The 23794-nt window shown below is 39.6% G+C and overlaps 1 protein-coding gene across 1 annotated transcript in view; it reads left to right on the forward strand.

The window, feature by feature from the left end:
- Nucleotides 1-23794, forward strand: part of JAG2 (jagged canonical Notch ligand 2) — a 68232-nt gene that overhangs the window by 31091 nt on the left and 13347 nt on the right. Inside the window, exons 4-17 of the mRNA XM_033063518.1 lie at nt 1225-1479; nt 2446-2506; nt 13065-13195; nt 13578-13697; nt 15606-15719; nt 16542-16655; nt 17216-17329; nt 17844-17890; nt 18164-18337; nt 20687-20837; nt 21108-21272; nt 21829-21942; nt 22972-23085; nt 23457-23570. Of these exons, the coding sequence (XP_032919409.1) occupies nt 1225-1479; nt 2446-2506; nt 13065-13195; nt 13578-13697; nt 15606-15719; nt 16542-16655; nt 17216-17329; nt 17844-17890; nt 18164-18337; nt 20687-20837; nt 21108-21272; nt 21829-21942; nt 22972-23085; nt 23457-23570 (1788 nt within the window). The remainder of the gene's footprint in view (nt 1-1224; nt 1480-2445; nt 2507-13064; nt 13196-13577; nt 13698-15605; nt 15720-16541; nt 16656-17215; nt 17330-17843; nt 17891-18163; nt 18338-20686; nt 20838-21107; nt 21273-21828; nt 21943-22971; nt 23086-23456; nt 23571-23794) is intronic.

Consider the following 23794-nt stretch of genomic DNA (forward strand, 5'->3'; position numbering starts at 1 on the left):
GTGCTGAAGCTCTGAGCTGGCACTATTATAGCTATTTCATAAATGTGTATGAAACTAATATGTTTAGGTGAAGCTTCTGTACCTTTTTCTCATCCTTAAATAGTCTTTTTGCAGTCACCTAGAAAAGCTGTGCAGCAGGGTGGTACCAGATTTGAGTGGTGAACCCATTAGAAAACTCCTGTCACTGGGGTTGCTCACTGTCTGCCCTTACCCCCCACCCTTGAACTTTACTTATTCTCAATATTTGCTGAAGCAATTGCATAATTTCATTATAGTGGCTATAACTGTCTCACCTCCTGGTATTGAAGCTTCTATACAAAGAGTTATTACATGGATAAAGATACAAAATGGATGTTCATGTAAATGAAAATACTTTGTGTTGGCAGAATGTTACAGCCTAGAATATTTTCCCCTGGGATATGTAATTCTTGGTGCAGGTTTGGCCTCAGTGAGAGGAGCCTGGCAGTAGCAGAGCTGCTGCTTTCCATGGGGACAAGGCAGGATGCTCACAGAGTGTGCTGTAATAGGGATCACAGTTATCAGGAGTTTCACTGGGGGTGAGGATAAGGAGGATACAGAGCTGAGGATGGCCCTTGACAATCCTGAGTTCACTTATTTATTTCTTCTCAAAATGTCAAGTACTAGCTGTGCAGTGTTCTATGGAATGGTTGTTAAAGATCTTTTGCCTTTATTTTAGAGAGAATAATAAAATGGAAACAAACTAGTTTATGTATATAATGCAAGCCTACCAAAGTTTTCAGTATTACTGAGTAATTTTGCAGCAAATTTAACACATTGTGTTTTGGTTTATTTTTAAAATTAAACTTGCAGCAGGGAACTTTATCTCAGCTATGAGATTATGCAGATCTTGCAATTTTATAAGAACAAAAAGGAGGCAAGAAGAGCCTCAGATCAAGATAAAGCTGCTAGTTGTCAGCATGTGGGTGTGGTGTGTTTGGCTGCCTTGAAAAATAAGCTATTTCCTATGGATTATGTTCCAGGGTTTTTTAATATTTCCTTTGGGACACTTTTTAAAATTGGCCTTCCTGTAATGAACTTTGCGATGCAAAGGAAAATTCAGTTATACAGTAGATCTTTATCATCTTTAACATTTTCTTTACTTGGTTTCCCCTTAACCAGTTGAGTGCTTCTGATTGGATTCCCTGTGTCCTTGTGTGCTGTCAAACTTAACCCCTTGTTGAATTTGCCTTTCTTTCCAAAAAGGTGAAAACTTGTTAATAGAGCGAGTGGCACATGCTGGCATGATCAACCCGGAAGATCGATGGAAGACCCTCCAAATTAATGGTCCTGTTGCCCACTTTGAAGTGCAAATAAGGGTCAAATGTGATGAAAATTACTACAGTGCTCTGTGCAACAAGTTCTGTGGCCCTCGAGATGACTTTGTTGGTCACTACACGTGTGATCAAAATGGCAACAAAGCCTGCATGGAAGGTTGGATGGGAGAAGAATGCAAACAAGGTAATATGTTGTATCTTGGATTAGTTCTGGTGTATGCAGAATAGATGTAAAGTGCAGTAGGTGTTTCTGTGGTGTCAGTGCTGTAACATTAATATTAGCACTTGCAGGCTTTGTCCTTTCAAGATAAATCTTTAAATAAAACATCCTCTGTGAAAAGTGGTTCACAGGATATGGTGTTGCTTCTGCTGTATTCTGTGAACATAACTAAACAAATTTAGTGTTCAGGGAAACATCCTTTTACTAATTGACTTTATTCAGTGGTGGTGTTCCTTTGTGGCAAAATGATGCATTACATCTGTCAATGCAAGATTTTATTGAAGTGATATCATCACTTACACAGTAGACTTCAATCCTGTAAAAATGCACCCATAACACTGTTTCTGCGATTGAAACAGTTTTAAGTGTAAAGTTTGCAAAGCTGAAAGCTTTTTGATAGCTCTTAATGGGAACTGAAGTTCAAGTGTGGTTGTCTCTTTTAATATACCACTCAATCAATTTTCTGCATTTTGCCTTCAGTAAGTAATTAGTGCTAAAATAATTTGACATAGTCTGTTTTTCTGCTGAGGACTTTTTGGTTTTGTTTTCTGTTCCTTTTTAGTAAAAAACTTGGTAATGATGGGGAGGGCTTTGGGCTTACTCAGGGTGATGATACTCATGTATCACTTAAAGTTTGGGATTTCCAGCATAATACCAATCTTATACCTGGTTTTAAAAACAACTGTATTTTCTAAGAGCTTCAGTGCAGACACTCTTTGCTGCAAAGCTTTTTGGCTGTAATGGTGCTGTGTTCTGTGAAATAATTGTCTGGAAGGAACCAGTGTCTGGAACATGGCAGAAGGCAATCTGCCTTGCACACACAACAGACAGGCTAAATGACAGGAGCCTACCTGAGGAGCTCCAGGCTGCTGCTGTACTAATGAATACCTGGCTGCCCAGACTGATGTCCAAATCTTTTTGTGTCCACAGCTGTGTGTAAACAAGGATGTAATTTGCTCCATGGGGGCTGCAGTGTACCTGGGGAATGCAAGTAAGTCTGCATGCTTGAGTCTCTTTTCTTTTTTTTTTTTTTTTTTTGGGAGCTCTGATCTCTCAAGTGTCCTCCATGTATATTGCTACTTTTAAAAAGTCTATTTTAAAATGGAAAAATTCTGTACAAGAACATGTATGGAAATAGATTTCAAGTAGATGTCATGTGTAAGAACTGCATATACTCTAAACTGTTTTGTGATGCTTTTCTATTTTTTTGCCTATATAGGACTAAACAGATTTGTTTCATGTAGTTCAAAACAGTGCCTTTATCAAATCTATATTTTCAGTATTACTTTGAAAATCTTTAGGAGTTTTGATCTTCATATATTTGTTTCTCTCTTGTGAAAAGGGCTACTTGCTCTTTGAACTGTTAGATAAGGAAATGCTCACAGTCCTAGGGCATTCAATATGCATTTTGTTCACAAAAATGTAGTGAATGTTGCTGTTCCGAGGAGGAAAAAAAAGGGTTTTGGTAATAATAGAGATCCAGTAACAACCCCAGGTTAAACTTTCTACCCCAGGTAAATTTATTTGGTCCCTAGATATGAGAGAACAGAGTGAAATGTTCCCTTAACTTTGTGATGCAGTTTAAGTAGGCTGTGATAGCAAGGGCAGTTGATTGTTTTCCTGTAAAGGTTCAGGCATTCAATGTAGTAGGTCAAGGGGAAATGGGTGTTATTTTTACACTGGCTGTTGAAGAAATGGGACAGGTCTACTTGCAAGTTTGGGATCCTGTGTAAGTTGTTGAGTTTATTTGTGGTCAGAGTGGCATGCACCATTGTAAGGGTGGATTCACACTGTGGTTCCTTATTGAGCTGGGTTGAACTGGCTTGGTTGGAATGTGAAGAAACTGAGCTGTGGCTGCCAGAACCCCTGGGAGCTGACAAATACCACTTTGTGGCAAGCTGTGACTGTTTTAAGGCAATTTGGCTTCATCCTTCTGTCTACTACAGCCTCCACAGAAGTCGCAGAAATGGGATGTAGGTAGTCCAGCTTAGCTAGGCTTAGAGTTGAGCTGGAGTTGAGGTGCCAGTTCATGAGCTGTGGTAGGTGACATGCAGACAAGTCCCATCCTGCTGCAGAGCCTCATGTTTTTAACACTGGGGGATGGCAGATAAGAAAGCAAACCTTAAATCATTGCAGCACAGAGTGGTTTCTTACTGCCCTGAAACTTCCATCAGATGCTGCTGACTTCTTGGAAGGTTTGTTCTGTTGAAGCCTTCTGGTCTGATTGAAAACTGTAAATTTGAAGTGCAGCACTTCAGTTTGTGTGTGGTTTAATTTCTCAAGCTATTAAATAATCCTTTAAAATATTTTTTCAAGGAAGATGTTTAAATTAAGTTTTATTTTTTGTACAAGAAAGAATATTTATATATAAAGTTATTTGTGATTCTTCCATTTCACTAAATATCTTCCTTGTGATTTCCAGTATTGGGTGCTTTTGCTGCTGTTTGGTTTTGGTTTTTTGTTATTGCAAGTAAAGACTGTGGTTGAGAGCTGGGCCAGTATCACTTCTGCCTGAAGAAGAAACTCCTTCCCTTGAGCCTTCCAAGAATGTGTTTGTTCCCCTTGAGAGCCTATTCTAATGAATTCTGATTCATGTAAGGGTTTCTGGTGTATTGTAGGTGTCAAAGTAGCATCCTAGGAGCCTGTGAATATTTGCTTTTTAAATGCAACAAGGCTTTGTCTAAATGTGTAAAAGAAACAGATTTAGGTAAATACAAAGTAGTACCTTTGGGTTGGTTTGTTTTTTTTGGATGGGATGGGTGGATGAGAGGGGCTGATGCAGTTTCCTTTTCAACTTCCATTTCTCTGTGATAGCAGCTGTGTCTGAGAAGGCAGAAGCTGGAGAGGAGGAGAGAGGTTTCAGGAAGGGACTATAAAACCTTTCAAGCTGAGGGGCTGGCTGGGTGCTGTTGCCTTTCTCAAGGTGGCTGTCCTGAGGTGATCTCACATGGTGAAGCCTTTCCTTGCAACCTGGAGCTGATGCGAAGAAGCATCTGGGGTTGTAAATCCAGGTGTTCCATTGCAACCTGCCCAGCTAAACTGAGCCCACAAAAATAACCCTGAGTCCACTGAAGGACTCTGTCCAGGTATCTCACTGTTGTCATGGGTGGATTCTCTCACCTGAAAGTACTGAGGGAAGGAATAGTGGATTGTGTGCAGTTTACCTTGTTTCTTGATGCCTGTCTACTCAAGTCAGACCTGTGATCAGCAAGCTGAAGGAGGACTTTTCTCTGTGTGGCCACTCTTTGTAGTATTTCAGAATGTTCTTAACTACTCCCTTAATGGTGATTTGGTAGCTTGAGTGTGTTCACACACAAGCTTTAGATTGTATTCTGTTGTAGTTGTTAGACTACATTGGAAAGGTTGCATTTAACCAAAATGGATAACACTTTCTGTAGAAAAAATGATGCTGGCCTAAAAATAAACAAGGCTTACAGACATGACCTTTATCTTCAGCAGTACAAAGGAAGCTGTTATTTAAAAGAAACTGCTATGTTTGGTGCTATTGAATTTTAATCTAGATGCCTTCATCCTGGTTTCTGGACAGCTGCCACTGTAATTTAACAGGTGAAAACAATGTCCTTTTTTAATTCAGAAAGAAAATGAAAATGTGAGAAAAAATAGGGGTGTGAGGTAGTTGGGAACCAGCTGGTGCCAAAAGCTACTTAATTGCCAAAACTTGCAGTGCTGTTAGTAAACAGAAAAGCTGGAAAATGGTTTCCATCTTCAGCTTGCATGAACATGGAGGTAGCATGAGCAGAGGCTCCAAGGCTTCAACCAAGGTCTCAAGCAAAGATCCATCCTCCATTTTTTATGTTTCAGTGTAATTAAACCTGTTCTTGGATTAAAAGTTGCACTAAAATCAGAAGTAGTTAAATGACCTGACACTGTTAATAAAGGCTATGCCACTGGTTCTGCATGTGGTCTGTTGGTCAACTTTGTGCCCCCATTGCTTTGAGAAAGCTACAGTGTTGAGATGTTTTTCCATTTCTTAGCTGACTTTCCATCAAAATGGAAACTAAGTAGAGATGGACAGATGTCTCAAAATGACCTGATGCAGGAAATGATTTTGTGGTGTGACTGGGTCTAGGTGATGTGTTTTTGTCATTGTGGAGGCAAGTCAGCAAAAATAAAAATTACCTGAATAAAGATGAAAAATACATCCTCGAGGAAAGCGAAAGCAACTTAGTTGAATTTTGCAAGGATGGAAAAATGCCACCATCCTAGAGAAAACAAGCCAGTCTTTAACCACAATGCAATAAAGAAAGACAATGAACTGGTCTGTAGTGCCAGGCTAAATGATGTTTTTTTTATTGACTTCACCTGACCAAAGTAGGAGGAGGGATTATCAAAGACACAATATTGCAGAGCCGTGATGCTGTTACTTTTTGTATGTTTTTGCATCATTTAAAGTACTTTGATAATTTCATTAAGCTGTCTGGAGGAGAATGCAGTTTGATCTAATGGTTCATATTTGGCTTGAGTTCAATGACCTCATGAAATTAGCAAAGTTGAATATAGAGAAACCACCAGTGAGAGTCTCTTTCCCTGATTAAACTGCTGACCTGGGTATGTTTGGTACCACTCATAAACTGCCACTAGGCTTAACAGCTCAATCTTTCACTTCCTTGTTATCCAGAGTGGTATGGCTTTGGTTGAGGTCCAGATATGCCTCATATCTGGCTTACATTGTCATGACCCTGCCAGGATGATGGTATTTTCAGAAGTCTTTCTGCTTTTCCCATTGCCTTTGAATGGTTTTTTTTCTCATCTAAAGAAAAACAAAAGGAGTTGAATCCCTACCACTGCTCAGCTTGCAGTCTGGAGCCATGGTAAGAGCTAGGTTTTGTCCTGGGAAATGCCAGTCTTACTTTCCACTACTAATACAAAAATTCCTTTAGAATGTGCAGACTAACCAAAATTGATTAAAAATGGAATAATTAATAGTGCTCTAATGTGAATTCTGTCCAAGCTGGACAAAGCAAGGGTACTTCTTTTAAAAGAACTTTTAAAAGATATTAAGGTTTGTGTACTTTGAACTGACTTGTTCTAAAACTGCATATGACAGTTTTAGTTTTACAGGTTTGGTGATTTTTAGGATTGGTTTTGTTTAAGCATGTACCTTATCTTTACTCTGTTGAAAAAGTTTGAGAACCTTTTGTCCAGTGCTGTTCCTGTTGTAGTCCTTGTATTCCCCTTCAGTCCTGTGAGGGCTGTGGGCATCTCCTTCATCTGTCACTTTATGGACCAGACCCTGCTCAGCTGTTATCCACTGCTTTCTTTAGAGATGTAGAAAAGCTGGAGCTGCAACTACCTGGAGTATTGGTGGCATAAAAAGTGTTCTGGAGAGTGTTAAATCTTAGACTTCTCAGAGGCTGATATCACTGACTTCTCACTTGTGGTTTTGTGATGGTTGGGTGGATAACATGTTTGCCATTAGCACTGGGGAACTCTGTCTAAACATTTTTTTTAAAAAGCCCAGCAACTGGATTCTTGTGAACTTGTTCTTGGGTGTAAGGTGATCTGGTGAGGTTTTTAAAAACAGGTTGTTATTGAAAGACTGTAGAGGACTAACAAAAGGTCAGAGAACTGAAAAAAAGGAAATAAAATTTCCGTTTCTAAAAATTGGGAATAAGAGGTGGGGATCTTCCACAGGTGTTCCAGAACGGAATTGAGAAATTGTACAGGCTTCTCTGAGCAGTAAGCTAGAAAAAGCCTTGTTTGGGCAGTGTGCTTAGCTGCTTTGGCAATCTGACCAGTTCAATTCCAGCAACACTGGACTGGCCATTGTCCCTAGAAAGTGTGAGGCTGCTGTTTGGCCCCGCAGGAATGCACTTGGTACCAGGACTGGGACATCTCCTGTCTGCTCTTTGGTATAAGATATCCTATCACAGCTTCAGGTCTCAAAGATCTCATAAAATTCTTTCCATTGTTGTGTCTTTCATCATGTTGAGTTCTCTTGCCTGTAGTTATAACCAGTGTGCTTTTATTTTTTTAATGTCCCAGTAGTGAGCCCTTAGGGAATGTGGGCAAGTGTTTCACAAGTAGAAACCTTAAGTTAGACAAAGAATCTCATGTTTTGCTTTTTTACTGGTCAAGAAGCTGAGACATGCTCTGCATGAGTGGGTTGGAGGGTATGGAACATATCCTAAAGGTGGATCTGCATCCAGGAGGTGTAAGCAGCTGTGCAGGAAATAAAATCATGTAGTGCTTGAACTTTTGTCTGCAGCGGTGTGGGGAGTGGAGCTGAATGAGAACAGCAGATCAAAGCAGCACAGAGAACTCTGTCATTCTCCAAATACTTCAGGACTTTATATTTTAGACTCTCTAAACTGTTCTTGTGGCCTGAATGCCTGTTTGCAGCTGGAACACGTTGGGTGTGCTCCTGGCATACATTGTTTGGACTTACCTTAGTTTAACCTAAGAGAAATCCAATTCCTTTGTTCCAAAACAGCTCTGTGATGTGAACTAACACACATCAACAGGAATGATCAGGCAGTTCACGTAAAAAGCATGTTCCTGGTGTGAACTAATGCAAATACAGGCACACCCTTAGAGCCACTTATGTAAGTTAACTGAGCAATGTTTTGGCTAAAAAACTTTTGAACCATCCCCTCTTTTAACTTGTTCTCAAAACTACGTAGTACCAGAGTGAGAATGTTAGCTTTCAATAACTTCCTTTATTAGACAAAAAAAAAGTTTGTAGGGAAAGGTTTGTAGCTTTTTGGTGTGATAAGAATGCTGGGGGTGAGAGGAAAAGATAACGAGCTTTCAGGTAATTAAATTATTTGAGCTCATTAATGAGTATGTTTTCCTTTGCTAGTCACAAAATTATCTTGCCTATTTCAAAGGTAGGAAAGTGGGCAAAGTGTTTCTGTGACAAGTATTAGTGAATGAGTACTGTACTGCTTATTAATATTGAATCCAGATGCTCAGAATTGTAGGATCTAACAGCTGGACAATATTGCTGCCTGCTGTGCAACAAGTAATCTCCTAAAAGTTTAAACAGACTTTTTAATGGTTATTTTAAGTAAATAACTAATATAAAGCTATTGTTCTGGCCTATGCAACACCATCCTGTTCACGTCACCAGAAAATTTAGTGGTTTTCTATTTAAGAGGGTTATTTCTCCCCCACCCCTGAATGATGCATTTTGCTTCTGCTCTTAATGTCACTGTTTTGCTTTGCTTTCCTGTATTGAGTGTTTTGGCCACAGCTTCCACTTGAAACATGATTGGGAGAGGCTCCTTCCAAAAAGCCTGCTTATAAAAAGGTATATGAATACCTCACCATGGTGTTCTCTTTGCTCTTTGTATGATGTGCAATAATATCAGTAACCTGGTGTAACCTGTTATTTAAAGATTTATACTACATTGCCTTGCATCATCCCTAAGATTTTTTAAAATTTATTTTTAGGCTCCATGTTCTTGCATTGACTTCAGAAATAGACTTCAGTTTGGTGCCTTAGGTGCATTTATGATGAAGTGCTGACAAAACTCTGTAAGTAGGTGTAGAACTGAATTTATTTAGGTATCCTCTCATTCTCATGAATTACAGAGCTTTCTTTAAGGTTAACCAGCATAGATTAGTGATTGGATGAGATCAGTTTCTCAGCTGAACTTTCTGCACAGAAGGATCAAGACTCTCAAATAACCAGAAGTGATGGAACCAGGAGAATAAACCATGTGTGAAGATAATACAGAAGAGCTAAGTTTAAGCTGTCCATTGAGGACACCCTGACTTTCTGCTGTGGTGGCAGAGGCATCCACCTTTTGGATAAGGAGGAGTTAATCACACAAGGTGCTGGGGGGCCATGTTTCACAGACCATCAGCATCTGACTGCCTCTCTTCACCTTGCCACATCACTTTTATAACTATGACTGTAGGATTTGACATAAACTTATGGAGCCTTATGATGCTTATGAGTTGTTTCCAGGGTCATCTACTCCCCTCTCTGCCCAAGGAGGTTTAGTTAGACCCATCTAGTGAGTTCCATCTGATTTGCAAATGTTTAGTTTCAACCTAGTTCTTACTAAATAATTGCAACAAATTTCCTCAGAGGAAAGCAAAGGCCCTGTCAGCTTTTTCCTTGATTATATCACTTTCAGAAGATAGTAAGGAAAGCATATTCCTGTAGAAAAATCTTTTAGTAGGTTTGATAAGTTTAGTTTTTTGAATGACCCTAGGAAAAATGTTCTGTTTCATGCTGTTTTTCCCACTTTCCCTGCCTCTGAGTACACATGTACCTTTGAACTGTGCATAGTGATGGCTGCTTTGTAGGATTCCCTGATGTTAAATTTACTCCTTTAAATACCCTGAGATTTTCTGTAGAAAGTCCTTTATCCTGAAATTTATCTGTTTGAAGCCCCACTGGGCTGAATTATTGTGCCTTTTTCTGCTTGTCAGTGACAGCAGTGTTTTTTCTGCACAGTTGCAGTTTTTCTAATCAGACAATTGAAGGGTTGTCTAGAATTTTTGTTAATGTTACCTCCAGCCCTTTGTTTGAACTCTAGTTTTTCTATTGCCACCAGACTCTCATCTAAGGAAAATGTAAGCTGTGAAGTGTGCCTGTGGAATTACCAGATCTCTTCTCCAAGTTGTTGGTTTCAAGCTAACCAACAATTGTTCTTCTCCCCTATTACTCTCTGTGTTAATTGTGACCCAAAGGGATGCTTTAGTCTGGGAGCAGATGCCTGTGCCTCAGCCTTCCATCAGGAAGTTACTAAACTGTAACAATCTATTTATGGTAGCTTCTTTGTACTGCTAATAACCCAGCAAGGGCCAAGATTAAGCCAGGTCTGATTTTGTTTTGCATGTACTGGATTGTGAAGACAAGTTCTGAGCTGATGAAGTCAGCAGAGGGGAAGGACAAAGGAAGCAGAATCTTGATTCCAATAAGAATTTTCTTTGTCTGTTGAACAATGAGAATCCTTATAGATTCTCTATATTTGGCTTTCTTATTTTGTCAGATGTGAGAAAATTAGAATTGCAATTTAGTTGATTCTTGACTGGGATGAGAGGGCAGGGAAGAAGTAACTTTAACCCACTATTGGCTGCACTGGCAGTTTCCTTTTGGCTTTTGCACTAGTGGTTGGTACATGAAAAGAAGTTCTGGTTTGGGTTTTTCATTTTTTGAGTTTTTTTTTCTTTTTTCCTAGATGATGTTGAATTTGTGTTTCTACCATTTGGGCTTCCCATAGTGAATCATTCATTATTTTCATCTTTATATTTTGTCTTTATATTTCTGGCATGCCCATGACATACCCATAAATGACATACAACATACCCATTTCTGAGTTGGTTTATTGATCCCATCTTGCTCTCAGGGTGGGCTGAGATCCATGTAAACATTATCTTTTTAGAAGGAAGTGGAATTAACGCTGCTCTAGCACCTGTTAATGTAGGATGCAACCAGACTTCCTGTTCAAGAGGAAATCCTAATTTACTCTTCCTTATAAACTGAAGGCTGATCAACTTACCACATAGTAACCTTTTGACTTGTAAACATTGTGTTCCTTTGGACTGTTTTGAGCCTCTAGAAATTATTTCCCTCGGGCTTGGTGGTAACTTTAACAGTAAACTTTGATTGTGTTGGATGTCATGAAAAAGCAGCAACCTTTTTTCTGCTGAAGCAGTTTTAATGTCATCAAGCATACCTACAAACTCAAGTAGGCACTTAAGATGCCTTCAGGTTCTAGAAGGTGGCTGTATTTTCTTTGCACTCTTAAGCACCACGACAGTGTTACACAAAGAAACTTGTTATCCACTGGCTATGGAGAATAATTAGAGCTACTGTGATTATTTGCTTTGTGATGCAGACTTTCAGCTCTTGAAAAATGCTTGTTGTGTGTGGGTGGGGAGTTGGCTCTGGTTGGGATAGTCATGGTGAATCACTGGCAGGAGTGCCAGGTTTGGCATGGATGAAGATTTGGGTTGGGGCCAGTAAAGTGAGTTGCAATGCTTTTTTTATTGTTTATTACCATCCTCTGAAAAGATTTTTCTGTCCTTGAGGAGGAAGGAAGAGATCAAATTTAGCAAGAGCAGTATTTGTTTCCTCTTGCTGCTGCTGCAGCCAAAGAAAGAGGTTTCTAAAATGTGAGTGTTCTGCAGGCTTCTGCCAACCCTGCTCAGAGGAGCAGCTGAGGGCTGGGTCCTGAGCTGTGCTCTCCTGGGAGAGGAGCTGGAAGCTCTGCAGGGCAGGGCAGCTGCTGGGACAGGAGCTCAGAGGAGTTCTAGAATGTAGGATGAAAAGAATGGTCTTGCAGAGATCTGCATCCCAGAGTCCTTACTGCCAGTGTAAATAGTAAGGGTTTAAATACTGTGCTGCCAGCATAGCTTGTTCTGTTCCTCTGGGGATTGATCCAGCTTAATGAAATAGTGGAAGGGGATTGATTCACAAGGAACCAAGACTCCTTGTTTATATTCCTCTTCCTTATCTTCTCTCGCTTGCCCACCCCCATAATGATTAATTTATTTTTTACTCTTGTATACTATTCAAATCATGTGGATAATAGAATGGTAGTGTCAAATCTAAAAAATGTAGTTTCGTTTTAAATGTTTTTTTTTTTCTCTCTCTAGGCTGTAGGGCTGCACTGTTGTGTGTGTGCCCAACTCTAATTCAGTGTGGTTTTCTGTCCCTTTGTTGCTAGTATGTCTCTTGAATGCCGTATAAGAAATATGCTCTTAACAGAACATTTCCTTTGTTGGCCCAAAAGGACAAGCTTACTATTTCTTAGTACTTAAAATATGTGTGAAATACAAATATAAGTTTAAAAAAATAGCTTATGCCCTTCCCCCTCTTATAAGTTCAGATTTTAATACTTTCCTATAGCATAAACAGTTGCTTCTTTTAGCAGAGTTCTGTTACAGATTAACATAAAGATACTGGTCTCAGAAGAAATCTTGGGGGGAAAATTCAACTCTAAACCAAATGAATTATTAATGACTTTTGTTTCTGCTCCTCCATTTCTCCAAAGAGTACTTTTTCCATAGTGTCAGTAGAGAACACTGAGGATATAAGAGAATAAATCTGTGAAAAAAGGTTTTCTGGAGAAAATTGAGACTGCTGCCTTTCTGACTGCCCTGGTCTTTTAAGGCTGTAGCACTCTAGACCAAATTGGCCATTATCTTGAAATCTCTCTTCACAGAAAAACACTGTGGTGTTCAATTCAGTAAGCCAGCAGTCTCCTCCTGAAAATCAATTTCAGCTTTCTTGTGTCAATCACAAATTTTGTCCTAGTGTGAGATGATTATCTGAAGATGTGACATCTGTGAAAGAACAACTAATTCATGTGCAGCTCTCATAACGTGTAGTGCTTGGTGGTGTTTGTTGCCATGGTGTGTAACACATTTGAGCAGGATGAGTTCCTGTAAGGATGTTCAACAGGACTAGTTGTGTCCTTTCTAAACAGGATAAAGTTTTGTTATCTGTTGCACATTGAACAGTTGACGTTGTTCTTGAGAATGGTAAGTGTAGTGTTGTAAATACATGTAATGCTGATAATGAAGCATCATGTTGCTAACTTTTAACATGTGAACTTACATCTTAGGTGTCATTATGGTTGGCAAGGACAGTTCTGTGATGAGTGTGTCCGCTACCCAGGCTGTGCTCATGGGAGCTGTAATGAACCATGGCAGTGTAATTGTGAAACCAACTGGGGTGGCCTGCTCTGTAACAAAGGTACTTAACCTTAATGTACAGGAAAAATAAGTTAAGTTGCATGATTAACTGATAACTTATTAACACTTTTTTCTGCTAGTGTGCAACTACCTGGGTGTTTTTGTGCCTTAATTCTTGTGTGGCAGATGGTGGCTAGGCATCAGAAGTATAGAAAGTTCAAGACAAAAGGCTGGGAATTGTCCTGACTCTTCTAACTCCTGCAGCTGTCTTTTGTTCATTCTTCCCTGTTGTGTGGATAGTTACCTGCTCACAGGCTAGCCACTGGAATATGGGGATGATGTGGGTGAAGGATGTTCGAGCCAGAGAGGCATCTGTGTGTCTGACTAGGGATTGAGGTGGTGGGGTCTGCATTCCCTGCTGACTGAGCCTGTTCTGTGTGCAGATCTGAATTACTGTGGGAGTCACCACCCGTGCCTGAACGGCGGGACCTGCATGAACACGGAGCCGGACGAGTATCGCTGCGCCTGCCCCGACGGCTACTCGGGAAAGAACTGCGAAATCGGTACTTGGGCACAGTGCATCTCTCCTTGGAGACCTGCAGCTGCCTTAGGCACCTCTGCATTTCACTGGGGATATGCTCCATCTCTTCTTTCTAGTGCCTCAGCCTGGCTGGTCAAAAAATCACCAAACACAACAGAAAGGCTGCACTGATGCCTTATAGATAAGACAGACTTTGATTTCTCTTTGATTTTTCTCTTTGATTTCTCTTCCTTAATCCAAACACACATTTGGACTGTAGTCTCCTTAAATAGGTTACACATGTGACTTTCCTTATTGCCTTACTCCCTGCTACCTGTTTTCTTGTCTTCTGGCTTGCTGGCAAGTATGCACCTTTTCTAAGCTAGGGACTGAGAAAGGTGGAAGTGATGGAAAATTGAGTTTCTACTGATGCAGGGCTTTGGCCCAATTTTTAGTTGGCTAAATGTGTTGGCATCCTTTTTTAATCAACTGAAACTTAATCTTTTAATGTGAGATTTCTAATATTTGGATTAATAATGAAATGTTAACTACTATGGAAAATGTGCTCAAACCCTCTTAGAGTCACCTTAAGCAGTCTGAGCAAAAAGTGTCTTCCTTGTGCCCATTGGCAAAATGGAGGAGAGCCTTTAAACCACATTTGTGATGAAGTATGGCTTTGACTTGAGTCTAACAGATCTGTGTCTTGAAAAACTGCTTCCTATCTCAACCGCAGTACAAAGATAGCATGTTACTTCTTTTTCTGTGTATGTGTTACACAGAGACCAAAATGTTCATGTTTTGGGGACAGTTTTGGTCTCTGGAAAGTTTTCTTGATTATTCTCACTTTGGAGGTAGATGGGCAGTGTGCACTTTCTAGTTCTTTCGTATTTTGCTTCATACAGTGGCTAGTTGGGCATTCTGTTTCTTTGTTGTGATGCATTGTTAAATCCTTTTTTGAAATATATTCACAGCTTTTCACTATGAATTGTGCTGTTCCTTGATAGTTACAATTTTAGATGGAAAGAACTTTTTTTTTTTTTTCACTTCACTGCTTGGCCTTAAGTTGACTGAACTATTATCAGCAGAAGGCTTTTGGAGTCAATCAGGATGTAGACCTTTGAAGTTCATAAAGCTCTATGTGGTATTAAAGATGCCATCAAAACCTGAATTTTGCTTCCCCTGGTAGAACATGATGTAAAGTTTAGGCTAGAGTTAGTGCCATAGCTTGCCCTGAAAACTTTGGGAGAGTAGCTTGTCTTTTCAGGTGAGGAGGCAGTGAAAAAAAGACATATACTTGCTGATATCTACAGTGATTTTTAACAGTAGTTGGTGTGTGAGCTGCATTTTGTGTGTACTGGTACTGAAATGCTTCCTTGGCTTCTGAGAGGGGAAGTTACCGAAAAGAAGTTACAAAAACTTTGTCCCTCCTCTACCTGAGGGTTGTTTTGTGCAGCCTCTGCCACTGTTACAGGAGCATCACTGCCTGTAAGCACCTCTGTTCCCTGCTGTGTCCAAGGAACAGTGCTAGAATGAAGCTGAACAGACCTTAGACTACTACAACTGTTCAGACCTCTGCATACAGCAGATCTGTTTTGTCTCACTGAATTTAAAAGTGCTGGAGTGCTCTGGAGGTGGAAGTGCATGGCTGGAAGCACAGTGTTAATGGGGAGCTTTGCTGGGATATTGAAATGGAGTGAGCTGTCTGTGCTTAGGCTTTCTAGTTATTAGGTGGGGAGGATGATACATCTTCAGTGAAATCCTGCTTAATTTTCCTTCTGGGAATCTTAACTCTCTGCAGGTGTGAGAGGAAGGTTCCAAACTTCTGTATTGGTGTCTCTCCACTGCTATTTCTCTTGGTTACTTGTAACCAATGCAACTTTAAACTGTGTGTTCTCCTTAATTGGTACTGGAAGAGTATTAAGCAAGAATTCCTTTCCTTCTTTCTCCCCAGCTGAGCATGCTTGTGTATCTAATCCCTGTGCTAATGGTGGAATTTGTCACGAAATTTCGTCAGGCTTCAAGTGTCACTGCCCATCGGGGTGGAGTGGACCAACATGTGCTATTGGTGGGTATGGTTTTGCTGCTGGCTGACCTGTTGGGTTGGAAGGGTTGATGCAGCTTACTTGGTGATATCACATGCTGTGGGTTTGGAATTTGGTGGTAGTCTTTGACTTTTCCTGTCTTTTAACAGCTGAGCATTGGCAGAGTGAAAAGAGGAGGGCTCTGTGCAGCCCACAGTATTGACTTGGTGCAGTTGAGATCTGTTACCAAAAGCTGGACTAAATCCAAAGAAATGCCCTGTTGCTAAAGCTTGTTTGACAAGTCCTGACTCCTTAACCATTCCAAAGCAAAATGCAGAATGCTTTCATTTCAAAAAATATAAATGTGGAGGTCAAAGGTTCTGCCCTTCATTAACAGTAGAAAAGTAGATTTGCACACTTAAATGCTTAAGTGTCTGGTTCAGAGGACAGAAGTGGTTGAAATGAATTGTGGGACTAGCACTGGTTTGCGTGTTGCCTGTGATTTGGAACACGGGTGGCTTACCTGTTTTCAAACAGCAACTGTCCTCAAAAAAAAACCCCAAAAACCCCTGAAAATTACCAACCACAGAACCAAAACTGGCTGAATTTGTGTCCTGATCTAGGGACATGACTTTCAGTGCACATGCAAATCATACGTAGGTTATCTGATTCTTTGCCATTTGCTGATCTTCTCTACTCTGTCTCAAAGATGTGAGAAAACCCCAAGTAAAAATTATATTAGAAATGTTGGTCAGTGCCTAAGCTTGTTTGTACATCCTCCCCCTTCATCTCAATCTAACTTTGAAGCAGAACCTGTTGAGCCAAGCTTTAGGCTGTGTAATGGAAGTCCCCCCTTGCCTTTGCAGATATTGACGAGTGTGCATCAAACCCCTGTGCTCAAGGAGGGACCTGCATTGATCGTGTCAATGCATTCGAGTGTATTTGTCCACAGCAGTGGATTGGAGCAACTTGCCAGCTTGGTAAGTAATCCTAAAGCTTTGGAGACCACTGGAGATTACTCCTGAACAGTGAATAGCCGTGTGCTTCTGGCATGGTGTTTATTGAAGAAAATGTGGAATATGTGTGTTGTTATTGGTGTCTTAGCTCCTCTGTAGTAGATCTGAAAGCCAGAAGTTTCAAATGGATCTGTAACTGTTTAAGCCCCAACTTAAGCCTACTTAAAATAGCTCTTTTAGAAGGCCCCATAGCTTCTCTGTTGCAAAATGCAGCATTGGTGGTGGTAGCTCCTTCTCCGTGGTGGCAGAACAGTGACTAAGCTTGTGGAGGCCAGGGAGGGATTTGCCCTGACTAACAAATTGCCTTTTTGAGTTTTGGCCAAGGGAAGAGTAAGGTAACATGCATGTGCTACTATAGGCAAGTGTGCATTAAAATCCTGCGGTATGTAAATGGTTTTAGTGCCCTACCAATGTTTAATATGAGCTTCTGATGCTTGGATTGCATGGATGCTTTGCTTGGTGCTGTGGTAATCTGTTTCTGGGTTTGTTCTTTATTCTATTCTTTATTTTCTCTTCTTTCACAGATGCTAATGAGTGTGAGGGGAAACCCTGTGTTAATGCTTACTCTTGCAAAAATCTCATTGGTGGATATTACTGTGACTGCATTCCAGGATGGACAGGAGTAAATTGTCATATCAGTTAGTATTTCTTTAGTATGTATGTGGACAAGTAGAATGCTTTGGTTTTTTTAAAAAAAAAATTGTGATAGTAGACATACAAGAAAAAATAACCTGTTGTCAGGATTTTTTTAACTTCCAGCAATGTAAATTGAAAATACTGTTAGAAAATTTATTTTGAAAAGTAACTGGTATTAAAGTGAGCTTAGATATACACTTAAATAACTAATAAATCTCTTGGCTCTTATGTCTTTCTGAATGTTATATACTGATTCAATTTGAAATTTTAAATTAAAATGTTAGATATGAAATTGATTATCTCATTTTTAGTACACTATAGTAGAAATATGGAATGTAATTTTCTGTTGGATATTTTTAAAAAATAGGAATCTATTAAGACATCAATAATTCTTCCTTTCCATTGAAACAACCAGAAAAAATATTTTTGAAAACTACTTGTTTTCTATTTTTATGCTAAACCTATGCTTTACAGCTTCCAGTCTAAATTCTAATGCTTTGCATATTTTATCCATAGATATAAATGACTGTCATGGACAGTGCCAGCATGGAGGGACTTGTAAGGTAACTCTTGTTTGTTGCATTCCATGTTGAAAATTAATCTTTCTCTGACTGGTTATGAGTTTTATAGTTTGCATTTACAGTTTGGTTAAAAGGGTTCAAACATTAAAAATGTAACACTGTACTTGCAGACTTTTGCACCCATTTCACAAAATAAAATTCTGTGGTGCTCCTGCTGTCTGCAAAGCCAGAATATAGTAATTTGATTTTTTTGTGTGCAAGTTTCATCAATAAACAAATCCTTCTACTTTTGCTTCTTTTCCCTGCTCTGTGAAGGATGAAGTGAACGGTTACCACTGCTTGTGCCCTCGGGGTTTCACAGGAAAGAACTGTGAGATAGAAACCAACGAGTGTGAGAGCAATCCCTGCCAGAACGGGGGCCGCTGCCGAGACCTGGTGAATGGATTCACTTGCCTGTGTTCCCAGGGATTCTCAGGAGTCTTCTGCGAGGTGAGGGCAGTGCAGACATTGCTGCAATGCTTGTCATGGGCTGAATTCTTGAAAGAAATAGATCTCTGGGTTTAAATGGGAGTAACCCAAGGCTGGAGCGTCACTGCCTATCGTAGCTGTTACCTGATACTCTGAATAAGCAAATTTGTTGTGCAGCGCTGTCATAGTAGCTGTAACACTTGAATCTGCAGCCTGATAAACTGCAAGTTGTTTTATATAGGTGCTGACCCTCCTAAGGGTTTTAAGGCTGCAAGTGTTCCTTAAGTTTGAAATTTTTTCCTTTGCAGTTTTCAGGAACTGTGTCCTTTAGTTACACTGGAGTGCTTTAGGTTCTCATCCTGATAACTCTGAGGTAGATAATTTAATTACTCTTCAAGTAATCCTACTGCTATTCGTAGGAGCAGAATAATTATATATCAATTATTTATATTATGTATAATGGTAATAATGTAATTACTAAAGGCATGCAGACAGGCAAGTATTGGCTCTCAGAACTGAGATCGTTTTAGGGACATGGTGTTCAAGTGCTTAAGGGTTCAGATGTTAAATATTGAAGTCTTAGTGGTAATTCCTAAAGCATTTCATGGCAAAGAAGATATTTCTCTTTTCTAGGAAGGACATTAGGCTTTTCAGTGTAAAATTATTTTTCATTAAATATTCACTTTCTGGCTTTTGCTGATAGTCAAATTCATCTGGGTGTTATGCTTAGTGTCAGCTGGAGGCATTAGGCTGGAATTTTGTTGGACTTGCTCCAGAATTATTTTGTGGAGGATATTGGAGTGATCACTCTTAAATGCTGAAGTAATTTTATTCTGTTACTTGCATCATGAATGAATCAGTGCCCTCATTTTATTCAAAGTTTAGGAGGACTACAGATACCAACCAGTTTAATAAAACTGGTGCAGCACCTAATAGCTCATGAACTGTTTCTGCATAAGGATCATAACTTCAGTGCTCTACTCTGGGCTGATTCATACAATGCTGTGTAATTAAAGTTTTAGCAAATGCACTTGAATAATAGGGGGGAGTTGGCTGCTTGCCTTGTGTGCTGCAGGAAATATCTACCATTGATTCCAGATGCTAAAGTACCAGCTACTGAACTTGCATTGGGAAGGGGAAATTTACACTAATGGAAGGAAACAAATGGAGACATCTGATAGAGGAGATCTGGGAATCTTTCTCAGACTATAGCTATTTTTTATAGCTTGCTTTGAATGTTCTGTGTGAGAGCACGAAATGGTTTGCTGAAAATTTTTCTGTTTTGAATGCAACTGAATGTGCTCCTCTGAATGAAATAATTAATACCATTTATGTTCCTTCTTCTTTGGCTAGTTTTGCATTTTTCTCCTGTTCAGCTACTGAACTGCTAAAAATAGGGACCAACACCACTATTACACTTGATTTCATGTCTGTAAAGTTGAAAGCTATCTTTCTCCTAAGAGAGATGTGAAGAAAGAAAAGCTGACTTGAGGGGAGAAAAGCAGTCCTTAAGAAAAACAATTTGGAGGAGAGATAACTGTGATGTAAAAATATCCCTTTTGAGGCTGCTTTGTGAGTTTTGAGACCAACTTAGGGCATCACAAATCAGTGATCTTATGTGTCAGTCTAAAGCAGAAAGCAGCAGAATTGTTTTGCTGCAACAATGTCTATGTTAAAGGCTGTATTATGAAGGCAAGGTTTAAATTTTGCTCTCTGGATCAGATGGTCAGAGTTCAAAATGCCTCTCGTGTAACTGTGTGTAAATTGGTGTGGTGATGGTATTTGTTAAAATAAGGCCCTGAGCAGCTGGGTCTGACTAGACCACTTTGAGCAGGAGGTGGGGAGTAGCTGACCTCTAGAGGTCCCTTCCAAGCTGTGTGGTTTTATAATAAATTCTGTGTGTTAATTGAGATGGGAAGAGAGTTTGCTCTAGGGGATGGGATTTTGTTCAGGTTCTGTGTATTTTGAGTCTCTTGCAGACACAAAGCTGACAAGTGCACTGGTATTTAACTTGCCTTGTGGCACTTGGTATGTGGGTGTGAAGGACAGAGAAATGACTTAAAATGATCCAGAGAAGTTGCAGTAAGATGTCAACTAATGGCTATTATTATTTACTGAGTTATTGCAAATGTGTTTTTCACCTCCTCCAAAGGAGGGTTTTTTAGCAGTGTCAGAAATGCTTTTTATTAGGATAGATTACAGTGAGCTGAAGTTTCTGTCTTGCAGGATGGAATGCAATATTTGATTCATAAACCTTCTTAAAACTTGAGGTTCTTTGTACATTAGCTTCAACTGTGTCTCTGGCAAAGCAGATAATGCTGCTTACTCCTGGGAAATGAAGCAGCTGCTGCTAACTGTGCTCTCTTACAGATGGATATTGATTTCTGTGAACCTAACCCTTGCCAGAACGGGGCTAAATGTTATGATCTGGGAGGAGATTATTACTGTGCCTGCCCTGATGACTATGATGGAAAAAATTGTTCTCATCTCAAGGACCACTGCAAGAACAATTCTTGTAAAGGTACCTGCTCTTGTCCATAAATCTGTCTTGATTTGAAGAGAGGCATTTTGGGGAATAGTATAATGCAGAAATGTTTTTATTGTACTCACTTGGACTTCATAAAATAGTGAGGCAGTGAGAGGGAAGTGCTCCTCATTTATGAAGAGGTAGATGGTAACTTACAGCAAACTTAAAATTGTGATTAGTTTTAATTTTTGTAAGACTTCTTTGAAAACTGAAATCTGATTGGTAATGCAGATCATTAGTCTAAAGACTACACTTCTTTTTCAGTAATAGACAGCTGTACCATAGAGGTCTTCACTAATGCTACACAAGAAGGAATCCGTTTCATTTCATCCAATGTTTGTGGGCCTCATGGACGGTGTATCAGTCAGCCAGGAGGGAATTTCACTTGTGCCTGTGACAGAGGTTTTACTGGAACATACTGCCATGAAAGTAAGTAGGAGCTTGTCAAAGATTATTCTTTTTGCTTAAAATTTATTTTAATGTTATGAAACTTTACAGCGTAAAACATTTAGATTTCAGTAAAGTTGCATGAAGTGCTGTTTCAGATGTACTGCTTGAAATTATTTCTTCTGGTAGCAGTCTTTGTAGTGGTTTACACTTCCTCTGTGATAGAAAACTGGTTTTAGTCCAACTTCAGTGTAAATGTGTTTGTACCCACTACCTTTATGTACATAATCGTAAGAGCCACAAATTTGTCCAGCATGAGAATGACAATGAAGGGACTAGAACTTGTATTGCTGCTCTGGGTGTTTATAAACCCCTGGATGTTCTAGCCAGGTAAGTGTAATGCTCTTGGTTTGACTTGCTACATGAGAGACCAGCCAACCAGAAACCCTACCAGGCTTGAAAGCAGATATTTGAGCTTTTCTTTTGCATGTACAAATGCAGTAATAACTCTCTGCTTTTCCCAGAGACACAAGTGTAGATCACTCCTCTGAATAGGTGCAAACAGCCTTGAGCAATAACTGCTGACTTTTTGTTGCAGATATCAATGACTGTCTTGGGAAACCTTGCAAGAACGGTGGGACATGTATCGACGAAGTTGATTCATTTAGATGTTTCTGTTCAAGTGGCTGGGAAGGAGAGCTGTGTGACACAAGTGAGTACTGCTCAGTGTTGCAGGGCCAAATGATGCAGCTTTGTAACAGAGATGGTTGATATGTGCTTAATAGTGGGGTAGTTTCTCTGTTCTATAGTTCTTTTTTGCAGAAGAAATATTTCTTGTATTTCAGAAATGTCTTCAGGTAGCTGCACTAAAAACCTCAGCTCCTTTAATAGGAGCAGAATCTGATTCTTTGGTATAGTTCAGCATTTATCTCAGGAGGAGAAAACTTTCTCTCTTGGGGATAGGCAAAAGTGTGGGCCAGGAAGTGAGCTAGGCCAGTTATGGTTAAGACACCTCAGAGGAAACTGCAGTTGTTTCTTTTTCTGCTCTGAATGAAGCCCCTTATAAAACATGATGGCAAAGACTTGCTGAGACTTATTACAGGACACGCATCAATTAGGATGTGGAATACAGAGTGAGCAGCTTTTGGCAGCTATTGCTGTCAGAAGTGCCTTTTGTGTGGTCTAGATGAAGTTTGTTCTGGAATACTTATGTTCCACCTATTAAATGTTTGTCTCAAGTGAAAGGAGGTTTCTCTAAAATCCATGATTGTGTAAGTATGTTTAATGGTGCACATATGTATTGTATGTATGTGTTTAAGCCACCTCTAATGGCTGTAACTCTGTGTTTTAAAGCAGAACAGAAAAAGGGAAACTTAACTGTCTCTCATCTCCCAGGATGTCCTGGGCTGGGGCTCCTTTTCAGGACATTGTGGTCCCTACTAGAAAGCTCTTTCTGAAGTTCAGAATACAGCTGTTTGTAAAAAGAAAGCTAATTTTGTACTTTACTGAGAAGACATACTGAATGATCCTTCTAAGCTGTCAGAAAGTCATAATACGTGTTGTTCTGTATTAAAGCAGAGTATTTTCCTAGCTTATGTAAAGATAACCTTGTAATAATTAGGATTACTGTCTTCCTAAGTAGTACAAAATTTATTTTCTTTATTAAGAATATTTTTTTCCTGTTTTCTCATGGCCTTGGCTGGATTAGATAATCTAATTTGAACAACTGTTGTTTTTTTAGATTTCAATGACTGTTCTCCTAACCCATGTCACAACGGTGGCCGATGCATTGATTTGGTAAATGACTTCTATTGTGAGTGCAAGAATGACTGGAAAGGCAAAACTTGTCACTCACGTAAGTGTTCCTTGCTTTGATCTTTAACTTACCCTGAGATTTATTTTCTTCTCGTGGGACTGGAGTTCCTGAAATTTAAAATAAAACAATCGCAGTGAAAAAATAGGTGTTCTTTCATTACCCCTTCCAGTTTCCCAGTCACAGAATGGAACATTTTAAAAATATATTCCTTCTTGTAGTGAAACAGTTTGGTGAGGTGTCCTTAGATTCCATTCTTTGGGTTGTTTATTGTAATACAGCAAGCAGAACAATGTGTTTCTGATACTGGTGCATTTAAATATGAAGTCTCTTTAACTTTGTGATTAGAAAGTACCTGTTTCTAACATTCAGCAAGACCAATGGGATTAAAACTGCTTTGTTGCTGTCTGTAGGTGAATACCAGTGTGATGCAAACACTTGCAGTAATGGTGGGACATGCTATGATGATGGAGACACATTCCGCTGCTCATGTCCTCCAGAGTGGATAGGAAGTACTTGCAACACTGGTAAGCTTTTAAAATTGTCTATTGATGAAGCCAGAAGAAGCAGAGAAGTGTTTAAATAATCAGCTGTTTACTAAACAGACACACTGTTCTAGCTGGGCACTTCAAAGCTGTTCCAGTTGGGTGGTGACTGAAATTTAAGTAACTTCTTTTACTCACCTAACATGATATTCATTTTTAGGAAGCTGTTCCTTGGCTGCTTATGTGGTCTTTTCCATATGTTCTCT

The sequence above is a fragment of the Catharus ustulatus genome, chromosome 6 (genome assembly GCF_009819885.2).
Source record: "Catharus ustulatus isolate bCatUst1 chromosome 6, bCatUst1.pri.v2, whole genome shotgun sequence".
Classification (NCBI taxonomy): domain Eukaryota; kingdom Metazoa; phylum Chordata; class Aves; order Passeriformes; family Turdidae; genus Catharus; species Catharus ustulatus.